Source organism: Manis pentadactyla, chromosome 16 (genome assembly GCF_030020395.1).
Source record: "Manis pentadactyla isolate mManPen7 chromosome 16, mManPen7.hap1, whole genome shotgun sequence".
Lineage (NCBI taxonomy): Eukaryota > Metazoa > Chordata > Mammalia > Pholidota > Manidae > Manis > Manis pentadactyla.
In genome coordinates, this window is record NC_080034.1 from 26,771,411 (window position 1) to 26,789,452 (window position 18,042).

Here is an 18,042-nt window from a genome sequence, read left to right on the forward strand (position 1 = left end):
TCAATTTAAGCTAGGAATTTATGTGCCACGTATCAAGCTGGTTTAGATCATCTAATCATGGATATTCTAGAATTTGAAAGGATACAAACACTGATGCCAAAGGGGAGAAAATGATGAAATATTATTCAATATTTTAAACCAAGTATCTTCTCATGCCTGTCTTCATATATGTTTTCTAAAAATGTTAAATATTTATTTTCCATCTAAAATTATTTGTTTCAATTACCTTACCGTTGAGTTGTATATGTTCAATCCTAAAATTTTAACTTTAAGTAATTTCCATTGCATTTAAAGGCACAGCAAAAATGTGTCTTAATGCAACTTGAAATCTATTATATTAACATAATTTGGCATAATAATTGATGGTAGACTTAAGGTTTTAACAGGTTCAATAACTTGGTTTTCCTTTGTTTAGCTATAATTACATTCAAAAAGACACAAACATAAAATCTGGTCGTTAAATACTTAGGGAAAATGCAACTCACTACTGTCAAATATTCATTAGCTGCATACATGTTTTTGAAGAGAAAAATGGCCAATGATGTCAAAAAAATTATTTGCAAATAGGAATTGCTCCCTTATTTTGAAACCCTACTTTTGACAAATACTAAAAGGTATCATTAAACCTACAGAATTAACTCTGAGTAATAGATCAAATATCTAAAAATATGTTTTCTTTCTTTAACATTGCCAGAAAAACACATGATACTGGTAAATACAAAATCCAGTGTTCTTTAACCTAAACCAGTGCAATAGCTTTGCACTACTTTTAGTTTGAAAATATACATCTGGACTTAAAATTTCTGCATAGTGTTTCAGCTTGAAGCTATTTAAATCAACTGAGTTATGAACTCTGAACACTAGGCTTCATGGAGAAAATGCTGACAGACGCCTCACAATACGGGTGCTACTGGATGCAGGGTTGACATGTTCTCTCCACTATTTCTATCAGACCATTAACTTATGAACTGAATTTGCAAATTGCTTTTTTGTCACTAGAATTATCCAGCACAGAAAGGGCCTGGGATCCTCTAATAGTATGTCTTAACTATTTTAAGCTTTCGGTGAGATACACCTGAAAGAAATGTTAAAAATATTTATTTCCATTTCCTTGACACCTGGGAGGACTGAACATTTCAAAACTGCAGAACCATGTTAAAAATATAATGCTAATAAACAACTTTACATATTTTTAAGTTTACTCATTGTTTTTGCATTTCATGTCAGTATAAACAAATTAAGCATTGTTATATAATCCAAAAGAAGAGCAGATGAACACTATTACTGATGTCTTAATACATTGTCTATATCATTTTTAAGCACTATTTTAAATGAACATATCAAAACCCAATCCATTCAATTAATCTCTGATCCTCTACAGTGCAGAGCTCCATGTCACAGACATAAAATATGAGGTCAATAAATACTGTATTGATTTGAGTACCAGACTTCCTAATAATTAAGTTACCCCTGTGTGTGTTTTTAAATATATTTACCTATCTGGACTCTACCCAACAACAGTACAATTTACTTTGTACATAGCTCTAAATATGATGGCCAAATACCTGTCACCACTTTTAAAACTAAGACTTATTCATGTTATTTCTTCATTGCAGATGTATTCGATTATGCTACAAGAGTATAAAAAGTCTACTCCTCTTTAGGCTTTTATCTCAAAAGTAAGGTAAAGAGATTGTTTCCACTAACATTCGGATGAAAATAACAAAAATTGTTGTGAAAATCTGAATGTCCCAAATATCTACACATCTTCAGCAGAGAGAAAATTTCTGTATCAAGTGGACCTCAGCTATCACCAGCTATACGAATTTTGTTAAACACAGGTATGGGGGTGGGAAAATATTGAGAGTCAAGTTTTAGGATAACAATTCATTTTTCAAGTAATATGAATTAAAATATTCAATTTGATATGGCCATGTGATACCTATTGCTTTGTTTACTGGTTAAAAGTAAAATTACTCTAATTAACATTAAGTATGACTAATAGCAAAGCAATTTATTTTCAAAATAACTTTTAAAGGGTAGTAGTGAAAAAACCTAAAGGTAACCAGAAGATCTGAAAATAGCTCAAACTACACTGCATTCTATTTTTATGCCAAAACCATCCTTTCTATCAAAAATACTAATGCTCAAAATCAAGTCGGCACTATAAATATAATAGTTCATGACAGATGTACCTTAAACATGTTTAGCAGAAAAAATAAAATGTAGAATATCAAACATCTAAATGACATCTTTAAAAATATAGGCACCTATCCTTTCTTCACATAGCCTGACTTGAGCCATTGTACAGACAAAATATCTACTTATTTGTATTATTTGTTTTTTTACCCAGGTTTTTTGTTTGTGGTCTGATGGTATAGGGGGGCAGGGGGCAAGTTTCTGCTGTCACATAAGGCTAATTAGAAAATTCTGGGCCCTTGGATGATGAACATTGTAAAAGATATCTCTTGTATGAAAATTCAAATTTCTACAATCCACATGTACTCTGAGCTTTTCATATTTCAAGGAAGAAAACATTAACCCACAAAATGGGTGGTTTGTAAAAGGAGAAATGGGACGGTTAAAGCACACACACACATTTCTTGGGCCAGCTGCAAAATGAAACTTGCCCCAGAATGCAACATCCCCTTTCCATAACAATTCATTCTGATTTCTGTCCTGATACAAGACGTATCGAGATAACCAGCTCTAAATGACCTGGTCTCCTCTTACCACCCCACCCACACGTTGAATCTGAATTGGTGCGTGGGAGGGAAGGGGGTAGGATCAACATTGGGAACTGCCAGTGGCCGCGGGTGTTTGGCCCCAGGGTCCACCAGGGAGGAACTGGCATGATTCCTCACATGTCCCCCCTCCCGCAATGCCTTGCTTACCCTGCTCTCCACAGAGCCCAGGTCCTGGGGACCCAGGCCCACCTTCACCAGTTCACTGGCTAAAGGGGGCTGGACGCGCCTTCCGAAGAGCGCTCTTCTCCCAGCCTGGCTCACCGCCCCCTCCATCCCTGGCGTGAGGACGGCCCGGGAACCCGCGTCCCCATCAGCCCAGCGCGCGCTCGGCCCCGGGGGCTCCGCGTTTCCCCCTGGCGAGGGCTGCCCGGGGAAACCCAGATCGCCTTACGGAGCCCCACCGGGCTAATGCGAGACGCTTCGGATCCTACTCCCTCAAGCTGCGGGCCGCTGCTGAGCCTCCCGCGGCCGACACCCGCCCTCCACCTAACGGGCCAGGCTGGCGGAGGACGCAGCGAGGCGCGCGGACCGCGCTCCCTGGACCCGGAGTAACTCGCTGCGCGCCCGGGCACCAGCCGGAGCCTCCCACGACCTTTCAGACGCAGGAGGGGCCTTTGTGATTTAAGTCCTTTAAAAGTAATAATAAAACAAGTCCGCAAAATTTCACCTCAGTTTTCAAGGCGGGCGAACCGGAGAAGCCTCACTTACCCCTCCCAGGTGGGGCGAGGCTGGGAGCTCCGCGCGGCTGGAGGCGGCGGCCCGAACCCCCGCCCCCTCCGCTGGCCCGCGCCTCCCAGCGCGCGAGGGTCCGAAGCCCGGGCCTCGGGGCTCTCCCGCCTCGGGGCGCGCGGCGACCCAGCGGCCCCGCCTTCCTCCCGGCGACCGGCACCCGCCGGGCAAACGCCCCCGTCCTGTCTGCCCCTCACACGCTTCCTGAGTCCCCACGTTTACCAGGGACCCTCTTGGACGCCCGCAACGCGGCCCACGCGCCGCAGCAGACGCCGGGCGCCAGCGCCCCTAGAACACCGGCTCTTCACTGCGGGAGGGGCAGGGTACGCGGAGGCCCGAGCGGGTCGGAGGAGGGGGCGCGACCCCGCGGACGGCGCTGGGCTGGGCGGGGAGGGAAGAGCGCGCGGCCCGGGGCCGGCCGGTGCACGGGGGTGAGACGCGGGACCCCACGGGGGAGCGTCTCGGTCCCCGTCCCCGGGGGGTGGCGTCGGGGTTGGGGTCCCCGTTCCCGGGGAGGAGCGTCGGGGGTCGGGGTGTCCGTCCAGCGAGTCCGCGTCGGGGGTCAGGGTCCCCGTCCCGGGGGCGCGTCGGGGCGGCGCAGACAGGACTCGGGGGGCCGGTCCGGAAGAGCTGCTGGACGCCGGCCTGGAGAGCGCGGGCCGAGGCGGCTGCCGGGGCGCAAGCAGGACAGGAGGGAGGTGCGAGCGGGGCCGGGGAGCCGGCGCGGGCGCGGGTCGGAGCCGCGGCGGGGCGGGCGGGGCGGCCGCAGCCTCTCACCTTGAAGGCCACAGGCAGGGTCTTATTGCAGCGCCAGTGCGAAGGCAGCACGGAGCACAGGAAGTTGGGGCTGTCGGTGCGGACGAGCTCGGCCGGGTGGTCGGCGATGATCTCCACCATGGTGCGGTTGTCGTGCGGCGGCCGCAACCGGGGCACAGCCGCCGCCGCCGCCGCCGCCGCCGCCTCCTGCTGCTGCTGTTGGTGCTGCTGCTGCTGCTGTTGCTGCTGCTGCTGCTGCTGCGGCGCCGCGGGGCTCACGTCGCTCATCTTGCCGGGCTGCAGGCTGCTGGAGGGAGGGCTGAAGCGCCGGCTGGTGCTCGGATCTACGGGAATACGCATCACAGCCACAAGTTAGCGCGGCGGCCGGGGGGGGAGGGTGGAAACGAGGGGCGAGGAGGAGGAAACCGGGGGGTGGAGGCGAGACGGGGAGCGGGATGGAGGTGACGGGGCTGGGAGGTGAGAAGCCGAGTCCGCCGAGGCCGACTGCCGGTCAGTCTGGGCGCGCGGCGGTGGCGCGTGCAGCCGGGCTTCGGGCTGGAGCCCGGGAGGCGCAGATCCTGCCGGAGCCGTGGGACGCCCGCGGCGGCCCTGCACACAGCGCGGGGATGTGCTTGGCCCGGGAAGTGGGGACGGCCTTCAGTTCGCAGCGTGGAGTGGGGTCCCTTGGGGTATGCGTCCTGGGTGCGCTGGCGCCCCTCCCAGTTCGAGTTCGGCAGGGGTCTGGCGGGCTCGGCGGTCCGGCCCCGGGCCCGGCGGAGCCGCACGCTGCCCGCCACCGCCGCGCCGCGCCGTGCGCAGCCACCGAGCTTCGGGCGTCCGCGCCGCCGCCCGCCCGCCCGCGCCGCCTCCTCCGCGGCGGCCGCCGCTCCCCCCGCGCCGGCTGCACGCTCAGATTCCTCGCGCGGCGGCGGCCAACCCAGCTCCCCGGCTCGACTCTTTCCTTTCCCTTCTCTTCTTCTCGCCCTCTCACCGCCACCTCCTTGCATCCACTCCCTCCGGCTATTTGCAAATCTCCCCTGACCCTCGCGCTTTGAGGTGCCAGGAGGTAAGTCGCGGGCTGCGGATCGCGAGCCTGCGAATCGCAGGCGCTGCCGCCTCCCGCCGGCCAAGAGAAGGAGGCCCCCGCACGCTGCGCGCAGCTTCCGAAGCCCAGACAGGAGCGGGGTCTGGGGGATCCCTTCTGATCGCGTCCTCTTGCTTCTGCCCCCCTCCCCCCAGGACAAGGAACCCCCACTTGGTCGCACGAGGTTGAAGCTGAGACGCCAGACAGCTGCCGGCTGATCTGACTGTCGTTATTTTTCGTTGTAACTTCAGGAGAGGAGGAAGGAAAATTCTTGAGTGTCTGTGCTGACTGCTCAGCACTCTTCACCCTTCCCCCACCCTACCCCCACCTCTGCTGGAGCGGCTCCCTGGGGAAAAAGAGATTTGCAGGGTTTGGGTGTTTTATTGTCTTAAGTGACACACACACAAAAAAAATGGGATGGAAGGGGCACTAGTCAAAACAGTTTTTAGTAACTCAAGTGGGTGGCTGGACACTTTTTTTTCTATATTCCTAGAGAACAAATGAGTTGTGTAGTTTTTTTTGTAAGGACTGGAAGACTGTCATCGTGATGATTAAAATAAGCTGCAAAAACCCTTGCCGGGGGCAAAACCCCAGCAGTTTTCCATGAATTTAATCTTTCATTAACTCTATTCTGCATCGAAAACTAAGTCTAATATCATAACTATCTTCCCCACCACTCCATGGGAAAAAAATTAAAATACAAAATAAAATATTCAAAATGCTTAAATGGCTATTTATTTCCCAATGTCGGTTAAAAAAGAGACTTTGGATCCCCTAAAAAGTTGTGGTCGAGAGGATGAAGGAGCGCCGAAAAAAAGCGGCAGTTTTACCTAAAATGTGGTTTTTGGAGGCTGGGATTTCTAATGATTAGGTTTTTGTGGTTTATATAGACACGACTCTGGCTAAGGCGATCATTACGCTGATGAGAGTCAGAAGCACGTGGGTGTCTCCGACCAGCCTCCAACTCTAAGCCTTCAAAACAAATAAAACAATGTGCGGCGCCCACAGAAGCCGGGAAATCCGCTTGAGGCTATTGCACCCCTAAGATGGGGGCACAAGGCCTTTTCCCCTTCCACTTTGAGTACTACTTCGTTCCTTGCTTACTGTCAAACTCCTTTAAACCTCCCAAAGCTTGAAAACGTGTTTGCAAAAAGAATCATGGTAACCAAAATTTCAGAGATTACTAATAGGGTAGCTGTCACAGTAAAAAGTGATTTTATAAAATAAATGAAAAAATATAACGCTTCCCCCCGGAGTATTGAGGAAAGATAGTTGAATCATCACTCATTTCCCTCCATCTTACTTAAAACAATTCACATACCCATTAACTGGCGTTTTATTGCTCCGCGCAAATGCCTCTCCCACCCTGGCAGCGGACCTGCCACGACCGTCCCCCTGAGTTTTTAAGCATTGCTTCCACTCTGAACCGGCGCTCGGCGTCTGCGCCTTTGAAGGGACCTGTAGGAACTTCGAGTGGGTGGGGAGCGCGTTAGAGGGGAACTGGTGCCTGTCACGGAGTCTGGAGCCCATTTCAAGCACTAGGTGAACTCGGAGGGCCTGTAGTGCGTGACTTGGACAACAGGATTCCTCTCCAAAGGGATAAGCGGGCTACTGAGCGGGCTTCCAACCGCAGGAGCGGAGATGGGGGTCGGGGTAGGCTAGGCGTGCGCTCTTGCACGGCTCTGCGAGCACTGCGCTGTCCTACCTATTTGGGGCTTTATTTTTACCTCCTTCTCCATTTCCTATCCCACGCCTCCCTCTTCCGTCTTTCCCATTCCCATTTTTCTCTCCACGTCCCAGTCTCTCCCCAAAATCCCCGCCAAAGGGCGAGCCTGCTCACCGCGCCCCTCGCGCCCGCTCGGCCTGCCCACTGCCGCCCGCCTGCCACCGCCCTCCCCGCCCCCCTTCCCCCGTGACGCAGCCCGCATCGCCGGGTAAGACACCCTTCCCCGACCTACTCCTCGCCGCCTGGCCCAAGGGCCTGCGCACTCCGCCGCCGCCAGTCAGGGGACCCACTGATCCGGACGAGCTGGATGCGCAGCGGAGCGCTGAGCGGTCTCCTGCGCGCGCGATGTTTAATTATCTTTTCGGTCACAGGGGAGAGCTCTAACCCCGGGCACCGCCGCGCCGCCGGGGCGCGCAAGGGTCGACTCTTGCCGAGCTGCACTCGGCAGACCCGCCAAGGGAAGCCAGGCTTAGCACTCAAAAAAGAAGAGAGAGGAAAGGAGACTGCATCCGTTACTCACCTACTTTACACACGCAACTCATATGCATTAGATACACACTCTCGCATATCCACATGCTGACACGACTCACACCTACGAGCGCAAGGCTTTTGCTTTTCTTTCTTTTTTCTTGCCTTTTAGCGGGGCAGTTTTATTTTGGGCATGTTGTACTACTGTCTGGACAGAGATCTCTAACTTATTTTGTTTTTATATGTGTGGGAGCTGCAAAGGAAGGGAGAAATTACCGGAACTGGATTATTTCTGTGGTCAAAGGGAGATAAAAATTCAATAACTACCGTAGTAGGTGATACGCCATCTTCTCTAGGGTTGTCCTTCTCTTAGCAGCAAGTCCACACAGGGAACTCCCAGAAAATTTGAAGAGCTAAAGTAACAATATTTCAAATAGGGGCGACCAGACAGGCTATTTTGAATAAGAAATTCTAGGGCAGTTTGAAGTTAAGTAATCGTCGTACGGACATTTGCTCCTTCTTTCTCTGTCCCTGTTTTGTCCTTTGTCTGTTTTACTTGGTGGAGAGCAAAATATACAGACCTCAGTGATTGGGAATCTTGATTGATGATTTCAAGGGTCATTTAATCAATGGTGAACCATTTATTTTAATTAATCATATCCAGTAATTTTATAGCCTTCCTTGGGTATTCTTCCTCTTCACATTTCAGTAGAACTAATATAAGCAGCTCTTAGAAGTTAAGAGTCTTGGATCCCTTAAAATATCCTACTTATTTATAACGTGGAAATGAAATTTTCCACCGAATACCCTAACAACGTTTCAGGTATCCAGCACAGCAGATTTTTTCAGTCTCCTTTCAAAAATATCTTCTTGCTGAGCATTCACACTTTCAACTGGAACTGACAGAGCCTGGAACCGATCATGTCCTGGCCCAGAGCATTATACTTTAAGGAAGAAAATATTTTTACAGACCATAATCCAAGCCTCTCCTAGTAATGGTGGACACATAGGAAAACCATTAAATTTTACTTGCATGGATTTTGTGCTATAGTTTGCATGATCTCATTCCTGGGTTTAGATTTTCTTCTACCCCAAAAACTTCAGAACAAATCACTCACTACACTCCCCTTCAGAAGTATTCATTTTTCCATTGTATGTTATGGCATAAAAAGGTTCATACATTTTCCTGAAAATGTGGCTCTTCCAGAAGATACAAGCATCATTTTCCCCTCCATCTCCTTTGATATTTAATGTGTTTAATAACAGCACCTGGCAGTTTTGACTTCCCAAAGAAAATGATATGGGAAACTGGTTGCTTATCTAGTCACAGAACTGAATCTCCAAAACTGGGAACAGAATTCTTTCATTTAAGTTTCATATTCTAACCCTTATGCAATATCTTATATATACATTTTCTCGAACAGTGACAAAGTTGCTGTTAAATCTTAAAAGAGTTTTCAATGGGCCAGCTAATAAAGTGGTACAACCTTTCGGATGTGCAACAGGAAATCATCAGCATGTGAGTGATCCCTAAAGTTTTGAATGTCATATGGGAAAACTTTATAAACTGAATCACCTTTGGAGAGTTTTCCTTTGGACTGTGACTGAGGGAATGTTACCCAGTCCTTGAAGAAGTAGTACTGTTACTAGCCAGGAGTTGTCACACCACCACCCATAATCCAAATCTGGCCTGATGCCTGTATTTGTATAACCCGCAAGTTAGGGGTGGTTTCTGTATTTTTAAATAGCTGGAAAAAATTAAAGGAAGAAAAATATCATTGAAATTCAAACTTAAGTGTCCACAAATGTCTATTGGAACACAACTATCTTCATTTGAATATGGATTATCTCTTGCTGCCTCAACCTGAAACAGCAGAATTGTGTAGTTGTGACACAGATTGTATGGCCTGCAAAGCCTAAAATACTTAATATCTGCTTTTTTACAGAAAAAGTTCACTGATCCCTGCCCTAAAGTGAAAGGGATGTAGGAGCCTGGCAGAATGGGACAGCAGAAATGAGTATAGATACTAAAGAAGATACTGAGAGCATGTGTAAGGTCCAGATTAGTTCTTTGAAAGTGAAAAATGCCTCATTTAACATATTCTTTTCTGTGTAAAATGTTAATCAATTAGACTAATATTTTTCACTTAATAATTTTGGATGTGCCAAAACATTTTGGGTATTCCACCTGTTTTACAGATGATTTTACAAGAAATGTAAGTGAGCTCCCCAATAATTTTTTGTTATACAATATTTTCACAAGTCCTATATATAGTTTTAAGACAGTTAGCTTAATAAGTGATCCTAAAGCTTTCTGAATAATTTTCCATTTTAATTGTTTTTACAGTTAAACACAGTATGATTTGTTTTAAGCTCATTAAATTTTTCCCTTTGTCAATGGACCTATAATAATTTGCATGGCTGTAACAAGAGATGAAGTGTTTCTAGTAAAGGGCTTAGCATCATAAACCTTTCTTTGTTCTTCCAGTTAGCATTCCCATGGGCCGTTTTCAGGTGTTTATAAGAGAGTATGGCATTGTGGTAAAAAGGCTAACACTTGCCATTTGATCTTTCAGAACCGCATTTATGGAGTACATGTCTAATTGCTCTTCAGGAATGGCATTGACTAGAGTGGCATATATTGTGATTGTGTTTGACTAAAATACCAACTTATTAAATGACAACCTATTTACCTGCAGAGACCAAGTAATTTCTGAAAAGAATCTAATTTTTTTACCTAAGAATCAGAGAAACAAAACTAATTTTACTAAATTAGCCCTTTGGTATTTCAGTGTTGACAATCGTCCTATGGCAATAGCAGTGATCTTTGAGAAGTGGTGGAATATTGTATGTAAAAGCTTACAGAGGTCTGTGATGACACATTCAGAACACCCTGAAATTAAGGGTTTCCTGTAGTAATTTAACCATTCTTTATTCATGTACTCACCTATTACCCTCAGGGCACCAAAAAAAGTTGCTATCCAATTGTAATCCCACTGTCCAGGGTTCTAAAGTTTCACTTTAGACTGGGATACTGCCCTGAAATGTTTGTCCCTTCTCCACAACCTGCTCTCACGGTAAGAAGTGTAAATAATGATATCCTTCATCCATCTAACAAAGTACAAAAATCAGCATTTGCTCAGTATGAGAAATTTGATATACAAACTCAAGAAGTAGGAAAAGTGGAAGAGAAAAAAAAATACATAACATGAATCCAACTTTGTTCTATTAGCCACAATCCTCGGAGATGCCAATTTAAAGGTTACCATCCTGTGTTTTGCTCCTCTGGGCTTCATATGCAGATATTCTTGCTCCAGTGTTTTTCCCCAGTCCTACCTGAACTAAGTTTTTCTCAGAGAAAGCACTTTCTTCTTCCCATCTAGCCACAATCAAGTTCTACAAACAATGATCATTTTATCTTCTTTGACTTCAAACAATTCCCCTAAATTATCTTTTTTATTGGGTGGCATCTGTTCCTCCATCACATTCCTAGAAGTTGTTATTTTTTCTTCCATTATCATTCTTTTCTTCTTTGTGCCAGTTATCAACGTATTGCCTCATGCTCAAATTCATCCTTTTTACCTGCTCTATGAAAGTGGATCTGGGCCTTTTAAATATTTCTCCTTACCAGCTGGCATTGATATTTTGTCCATAGGAGTCATTGTAGAGATACCAGAGAAGCAGAAGGAAAGGGTTCCTGGTTCCTTGTGCTCACAGAGCAAGTTTCTAGAGCCCAGCACATGTAGCTTTTACAGTTCCTGGCTCCTGCGAGGCACACACATGCAGCTTGCCTAGGGCCCAGCTGTTGCAGCAAGGGTGGTTTTTCCAGTGCAGGCTCCTGCAGTGCACAGCTGTCAGCAATACCCAGCAGCTTCCCCCAGCACTCTCCACCCTTGGCTGTTTTGTAAGTGTTTTTCTGGTGAGACACCTATTTGTGAACAACTTTTCCTGGCACCCTAGAGAGCAGATTTCCAGCAAGTTCCACCAGAGCAACTTCTCTGACATCCAGGGAGCCAAGCTGTGCTCTCCCAACAAGGTCTGGATCTCAGCCCATGGGGAGGAAGGGGAAAGGTTCTTCCTTGGTTGCTCTATTTCAATCCTGAGGGTAGTAGATGCTCTTTTTCCTGTACTCTTTAGCGTTATCTTCACTTCTTCCTAGCCAATATGTGTTACTCCAATCCCTTATTGTAGTCAACAATTCCTTTTTTATTTCCAGTTCAAACTTATTTCCCTTTTATTAAAGTTCAAGTTACCGTTGCACAGTTTGGTACTCAGTAAAGGAAACCTTGTTCAAATAAGGTAATACATTATCATTGGTATTTCCAGGTGATTGTTTACAATCAAGTAGTATTATCAATAAATCCTTGGGAATTCCATCCATAGGATTTACACTTCGTTAAGGCCCAGGTCCTCTGAAGTGGAAATTCCTAGTTCATTTAAAGTTGGCCTGACTTCCTGAATGACATAGGGATAGAGTTCCTTATGAGATCCTGCTTTGTCCATAACAACTTCTGAGATGCGAACTGCAGTAACAAAATCATTTAACTGTCTGTATGCCCACAAAGCAGCATCAATGATTTTGCCTTCGGGAACCAGATCCTAGCCAACAAGCGTGCTTATTCCTTTACGCAGTTCCCAGGTATCAGTATCTGGCTTGTTGAATGCTGTCACCCAGCGAGCATAAAACCCCTATCCTTTTCATGCGACCCATGGGAATAAGCAGCGAACTGACTGGGTAGGGGCAGCGGGGCCTGGGCAGGGCTGAGTGGGGATGCAGGAGGCCTCGAGGGCTGCCCGGGGCAGCTGCTGCTGCGGCGCTGGAACAGAGAGCGCGCCTAGCCTGATGGCCATGGCGGCGCGCAGGCCAAGGCTGAAGAGAAGCCGGGTGTGAGCTCGCGGGCCTCTCTCAACAATCCTTTATATTAAACTTCCCTTGTTCAAATTACTCTATCCTCATTCTTCCCAGACGTAATATACTAAGGTTTCAGTTTTCAGGCCCCCAAGCTGTTCTTATTCACAGTGGTGTCCGTTTTGGATCATGCCATATGGATCATTATAAAATGTGCATTTCCAACATTACATCCCATATTAAATGATTTATCTCCATCTGATAGGTATGGTAAGCGTATACTTAAAAGACATATATTCTTAAAAGAAGAAGGTCTGGACAGAGAGTGGAAGTAAAATTGGTCGGTATTTTTCCCCGAAGTCCTCCTCTTGACATCTTCCATCAAACCAAAGTCTGTCTACACCTCAGTTAAAATCTACATGAATAAAATCACACCCAGAAATTCCAGAGCTGCTCCATACCGAGATTTGGTAAAAAGCCAGGGTCAGGGGAGGTAGAAGGATATCTTGCAGGATCAGAGGAGCACAAAGAAAAGTTGAGGAGCAGGATTAGGTAATTTTGTACTTTATTGTACTGAAGTCAGAGACTAGGTAATGCTATGGCTCTACCATAAAATAAGTTAGAAAAACAATGGATTATACAAATTAACAGCACTGTCAGTTTCCTCCTAGCTGTTAATATGCTTTATACACCTTGAATCTCCATGAGAAGAAACTAGAATAGTTCCCGAAATTTATTATAATTGTTGTTTCTGAGCAGATTTCAAGATCTCTGAAATGTTTTTAGAAAATACCAAGCTAAATCAAAGTGGAAGAAGAATTATTTTGGAACATTAAAGGAACCATCCTATCTAGAATGGAAAATTGCAATGTAGTAGGGCAATAAAGTTGGCTGGATTGCTCACAGCTAGGCCACAGAAGACCTTGGTACCATGATTCCTACCTTTGTTCACATATGCAAAAGGGGGAATAGTCAGGGTGCTTCTGGAAACCACGCTCTTGGTCCGTGTCCTACTGTTCCAGACCATCACCCGCCTCGGTCTGAACAGGAGAGCAGAGTGGAAGCTTTTCTCGGCAGGCTCAGGAGCAGGGTGAGGCAGAGGAGTCGTGCCAAGTGCATGGTCAGATTCTATCTTTATTTAAAGTTTTGATACTTTGTCCATCATGGATCTTTTGGTACTAAATTTGATTTTTAAGAGTATTGCATTAAAATGTTATCTTGAATAATAAGTCAATCTTTTGTTTTTTGTAAGTATATCTTTGGTGTTTAATTAGATTCTTTTAATAAATTAAATGGATTCCAATATCAAATCTTTACAAGAGTTTTATAAGAGGTAATCGTGACTGGTGCCATTGTGACAGTACTTTCATTCAAGTGGAAAAAAAAGACATTAAAAAAAAGCTTACTTGGTCAGTGTTCCTTCCTCTGTCCATATCGTTCTTTTTCTGTTAATTCACATCTTTACCCAGAGAATATAGTTATTTATTTATATTTCCTAAATTAATCCTCCTAACTTTCTACAGTTTTGATGACCAGTTTTAAGGCTTAACCACTGATATACTTAACCAACGATATACTGATTCTTAGATGTTCTGAAACAGGGATTTTTCATAGGCCTTCAAATGAAACTTCTTACTTGACTCTTCCTAACAGGTCTTAAGATTTTGACCTCAACATTTAGGCCAGATTTATATTTACATGGCTAATCAACAAATGGGTGACACTATTCTCATTGTTTGCAAATACAGAATTGATGAAATGTTCCAGATCTTCATCTGATTTAGTTAGTTTAAAGTTTATTCTTCTCCAAGATTGCTAAAAATGTGGGTTGCATCTAGTAGTTTCATTAAATATAGTCCTTTTCTGTTTTTAACTTGCTTCACTGCTGTTTATCCTTATTGAAGGGTATTATGATGATGTGTCCATAAAGTGTAAACATGGAAACTAACTAAGTTGTTAAATTTATTATATATTGTCATTCAAGATTTAATCATGGCTACACTATTGGTTCATGCAAAAATAAATACCTTTTTTGAAAGGATCTGTAATAAAACTTGAACTGTGAAAAATATATTTCAAGGAGAGAATTACTCATAGTTTGATACAGAAGAGCTATAACTCATGTTAGAGTCAGCCTTGAAAACTGAAATTTCAATTTTCAACTTTGTTTTGCAAGCATTTACAAACTCAACCATAAAAAAAATCCTTTCAGACAGAGATCAGAAAAAAATGTTTGAACATTTCAGTTAAAGCCAAACTCTCTGTAGAATATTTCTTGCTGTCAGTGTTAAAAATTAGAAAGCTGGAAGAAAAATAGTTGGAGAGTTGCCTTGTACCTGTCAGTAAAAAAAGGGTGGAGGCCTTTATCTAAATAAACTAGTCTAGACAATCCACCAGTAATCTTTATTAGACATGTATGAAAAGAAAAATTAATTAGTTTTAATTCATTTACTTTCCCCTTGATATTGCTGTATTGTGGGAAAAACCTATGTGGCCCTGATAAGTTTTAAATGAGTTGCTAATTTTCTGAACTTAGTTAGAGAACATGCAATTTAGAGCCATTGAAAGAAAAAAGCTTTCAGAAGGCTTATTTTGGAGTAGAGACTTGGCCTCCTCACCTTGAGCTCCCTCACAGGAGCAGAGCAACAAGGACATGCACACTGTATTTATTCTCGGCACATCTTAGACGGGATAGAGCAGCAAAATGAGAAGCACGCTGGAGCATCATTTTAACTAAATCTCTACAAAACTTTGAACAAGGGCTCCAGACACCAACATGTCCAACAAGGCCTCACAGCAATTTCCATCTGAAGCTTCATTCCACAAACCCCTCAAGTTTAATATGTCCAATATACCCAGCTCATTGTTTCAAGCAGAAAAGGAGGAGGGGGTCAATATTTATGTTCCCAAGGCCCACAGTACACAGTCCTTATTTTTTCTCTATGTTGGTTAATAGCACCACTGTACACAGGATTGTGAGTTCTATAATGGTAGGGACTGTATTTTTCTGGCTCACAAATAATCTGGAACCACACCACTGAAGAAATGTAGGGAATACCATTCTTACTATATTCCATGTGTACACAATAGAATAGTGTCCCATTGGAGTGGTGTAACATGATAGCCCTTGATAGCCCTCACCATTAGCATAAGGCCTAGCATATAGTGTGTGGTCATATATATTAGCTAATTCGAATGAATTAATGTCCTCCCCTTAGACAAAAACTTGGGTATCATGAGAAATTAATCTCCATCATTTTCCACATCTAGTCTACGACCTAATTCTATTAATGCTACCTCCTGAATATCGTATCTATTTTCTTTCCATTTCCATTACCATTGCCTTAGTTCAGGCCTCTGTTTCTTGAATCTCAACTTATAATAGACTTGTAACTTGTCTCTTTGCTTCCATTCATGCCCATCCCACTCCCAAACCATCGTCCACATTGCCATCAGAGTTTTCTTTCAGAATACAATTTCAATCAAAGGATCACAATGCTTAAAACACCTTAGTGGTTCCGTATCATCTGTCATACATAATAAACCCCTTCATGATCTGGCCTTCTCAATTTATCATCACAGAACCACAAGTATAGGGTTTAAAAGGTGAACCTAACTTTGAAAACAAACATATCTTATGAACAACCCCGACCTGCACATCTCCTAGTATCGCTTGCCCCAGACTTAGCCACGATGTTCTCTCTCTCCCTCATCAGTGCCAAAGCAATTTGCATTTACTTACATTATTGCACTCAAATCCTGAATGCTCTGGAAACATATAAATGCCTCCTAAACAGAGTGTACATTCCTTGAGGGGAGGGATTTGGTTTTATCCATCTTGTATCCTTAGTACCTAGCATGATGTCTAGAATACAGTAAGTGCCTACAAAAATATGTTGAGTCAATTAATAAATTAACCTACCTAAAATTCTATTTAGATTTGAATTTTTTGTCCTTAAAACAGCAACTTTTCATGTTATTAAAGTCTATGGCTCTGTCTGAAATTCTTAAACACTGATTAGGACGTGGAGCAATGGGCACTTTATGTTTTATTGAAAATGTGAATTGGGGAAAAAGACTTGGGATAATAGTTTGGCATTATCTAGCAAAGCTGAAGCTGAGTATGCTCTGTGACTTAGCAATTCTGCATCTAAGCATCTACTCTAGTTATAAAACACATAGAAAATGATAATATCTTGCATGTTATACTGGAGTAAAGAAATGAGGGACATGTGCTTGGAGGCAACAGAGGGCAGCGCTGACCACCTCAGCCCACACTGTGTCGCAGGTGCTCAGGGATATATGTTAGCACATGTGATATAGTGGTGATCTTTAAACCTGGTGTAAATACGGTCTGCTATATTATTTGAGAATATTCATTCTGGTCCAGAAAATAAGAGATAAAGTTAATAAATGCAACTAAATATCAAAGCTAGTAACTTGTGAGAGATATAAGACATAAGGCAAGTAGAGCATATGCGTGTGTAACATCACCTGGAAGGGACAGAAGGACCAAAAGCCTCAAGAATTCATGATATACCAAATAGACATAAGGCACCCAACATTCATAAGGTCTTGAACTGGCATCCCATTAATAACATCCATTCTGGCCCATGTGTTCTCTGCCCAATAAACTCTATAGCTGTTACTACCACTGTGATCAGATGTGTTATAAATTAAGTGTGCATTGACTCTAGGTACCTTGCTTTTGCAGAGCACTCTTGTACAAGCCTCAACTCCAACTTGTAACCCCATAATCAGGGGAAGTTTGATACATTAGAGAAAAAGATAAGATACATGAGCTTTGAATAATTCAGAATTTAGGTAATGTATTTTAACTTGCAACCTATCTTAAGTACATTATTCTACACCATCTCTATTCCCTTGCTTCCTCTTCTTTTTTTCAATCCATTTAATAAATTGCATGATTTGAGAATCTTAACGTGGTCTGTAAGCCTTTTATTCAGTGGCAATTAGCTTGCGTTAGTGTTCTTAGATGCTACCATAGCATCAAGATAATTTCCCACATAATGCTGGCTTACAGGTACCCCAACAGAACATGAGAACTTTCCAGGGGCATATATTGATTCACAAATTAATTTCCAAATCTTCAAAATCATATATAGTCCCTCCTAAAACTGATCTGCCTGGGATCTCATTTTCTCTCTTCACATTTCCCTTTTCACACTTCACAAAAGGAAAAATACTTCTGGGCCACCTACCTTCCTGTTGTGCATTTTCCCAGGGCATAAAAATTCTGTCTGCCTCACAGAACCTCCTTTAATTAAGGCATCACAAGGACCACTTTACTCATCTCCTTAAGAGATGCATTTCTAAAACAAAAAGCTTAACTTGCATGTTTAATAATTATTTATTAAAAATTATAATGTATCTACATTATTTTTACCAATTATGTACTGTGGCAATAATAATATTATAATAACTCAAACCAGAAATATTTTTAACAGTTAGAAACTTATGGACCTAGAAGCTTAACAGTTTGCAATTTCAATTAATGTACTTATTTTTGCTTCTGAGAAATAGTCCAGCATAACTAACTGAAGACTTCAAAGTATAAAAATATGTTACATTAGGATACCTTCTACAGGAAACATGAAATAAAAATGGAATGAAAGGAAACACTGCAAAACTTTTGACTGAGAATGGTGCTCATATTTTTTTT

The 18,042-nt window shown here is 43.7% G+C and overlaps 2 protein-coding genes across 7 annotated transcripts in view; one reads left to right on the plus strand and one right to left on the minus strand.

Moving 5' to 3' along the window:
• RUNX2 (RUNX family transcription factor 2) overlaps nucleotides 1-18,042 on the minus strand; it is a 306,364-nt gene that overhangs the window by 212,046 nt on the left and 76,276 nt on the right. For 2 of the 6 annotated variants that reach the window (XM_057494090.1, XM_057494091.1), the window contains one exon: nucleotides 4,254-4,576. In XM_057494090.1, coding sequence (XP_057350073.1) covers nucleotides 4,254-4,576 — 323 coding nt within the window. Of the gene's footprint in view, nucleotides 1-4,253; nucleotides 5,466-18,042 lie in introns of those variants that run through there. The other 4 variants (XM_057494095.1, XM_057494094.1, XM_057494092.1 and 1 more) reach the window with 3 other exon arrangements.
• On the plus strand, nucleotides 4,924-5,808 carry LOC118933252 (serine/arginine repetitive matrix protein 1-like). Its single transcript, XM_036927350.2, has 2 exons — nucleotides 4,924-5,298; nucleotides 5,472-5,808. Exons 1-2 carry the CDS (start codon nucleotides 4,924-4,926, stop codon nucleotides 5,532-5,534), a joined length of 438 nt encoding a protein of 145 aa, XP_036783245.1. The 3' UTR covers nucleotides 5,535-5,808.

Coding starts and splice junctions, on each gene's coding strand:
- LOC118933252 (XM_036927350.2), top strand. CDS start 4,924: ATGCGTCCTGGGTGCGCTGGCGCCCCTCCCAGTTCGAGTTCGGCAGGG. Junction 5,299..5,471: donor GCGCTTTGAGGTGCCAGGAG/GTAAGTCGCGGG, acceptor CCCTCCCCCCAG/GACAAGGAACCCCCACTTGG.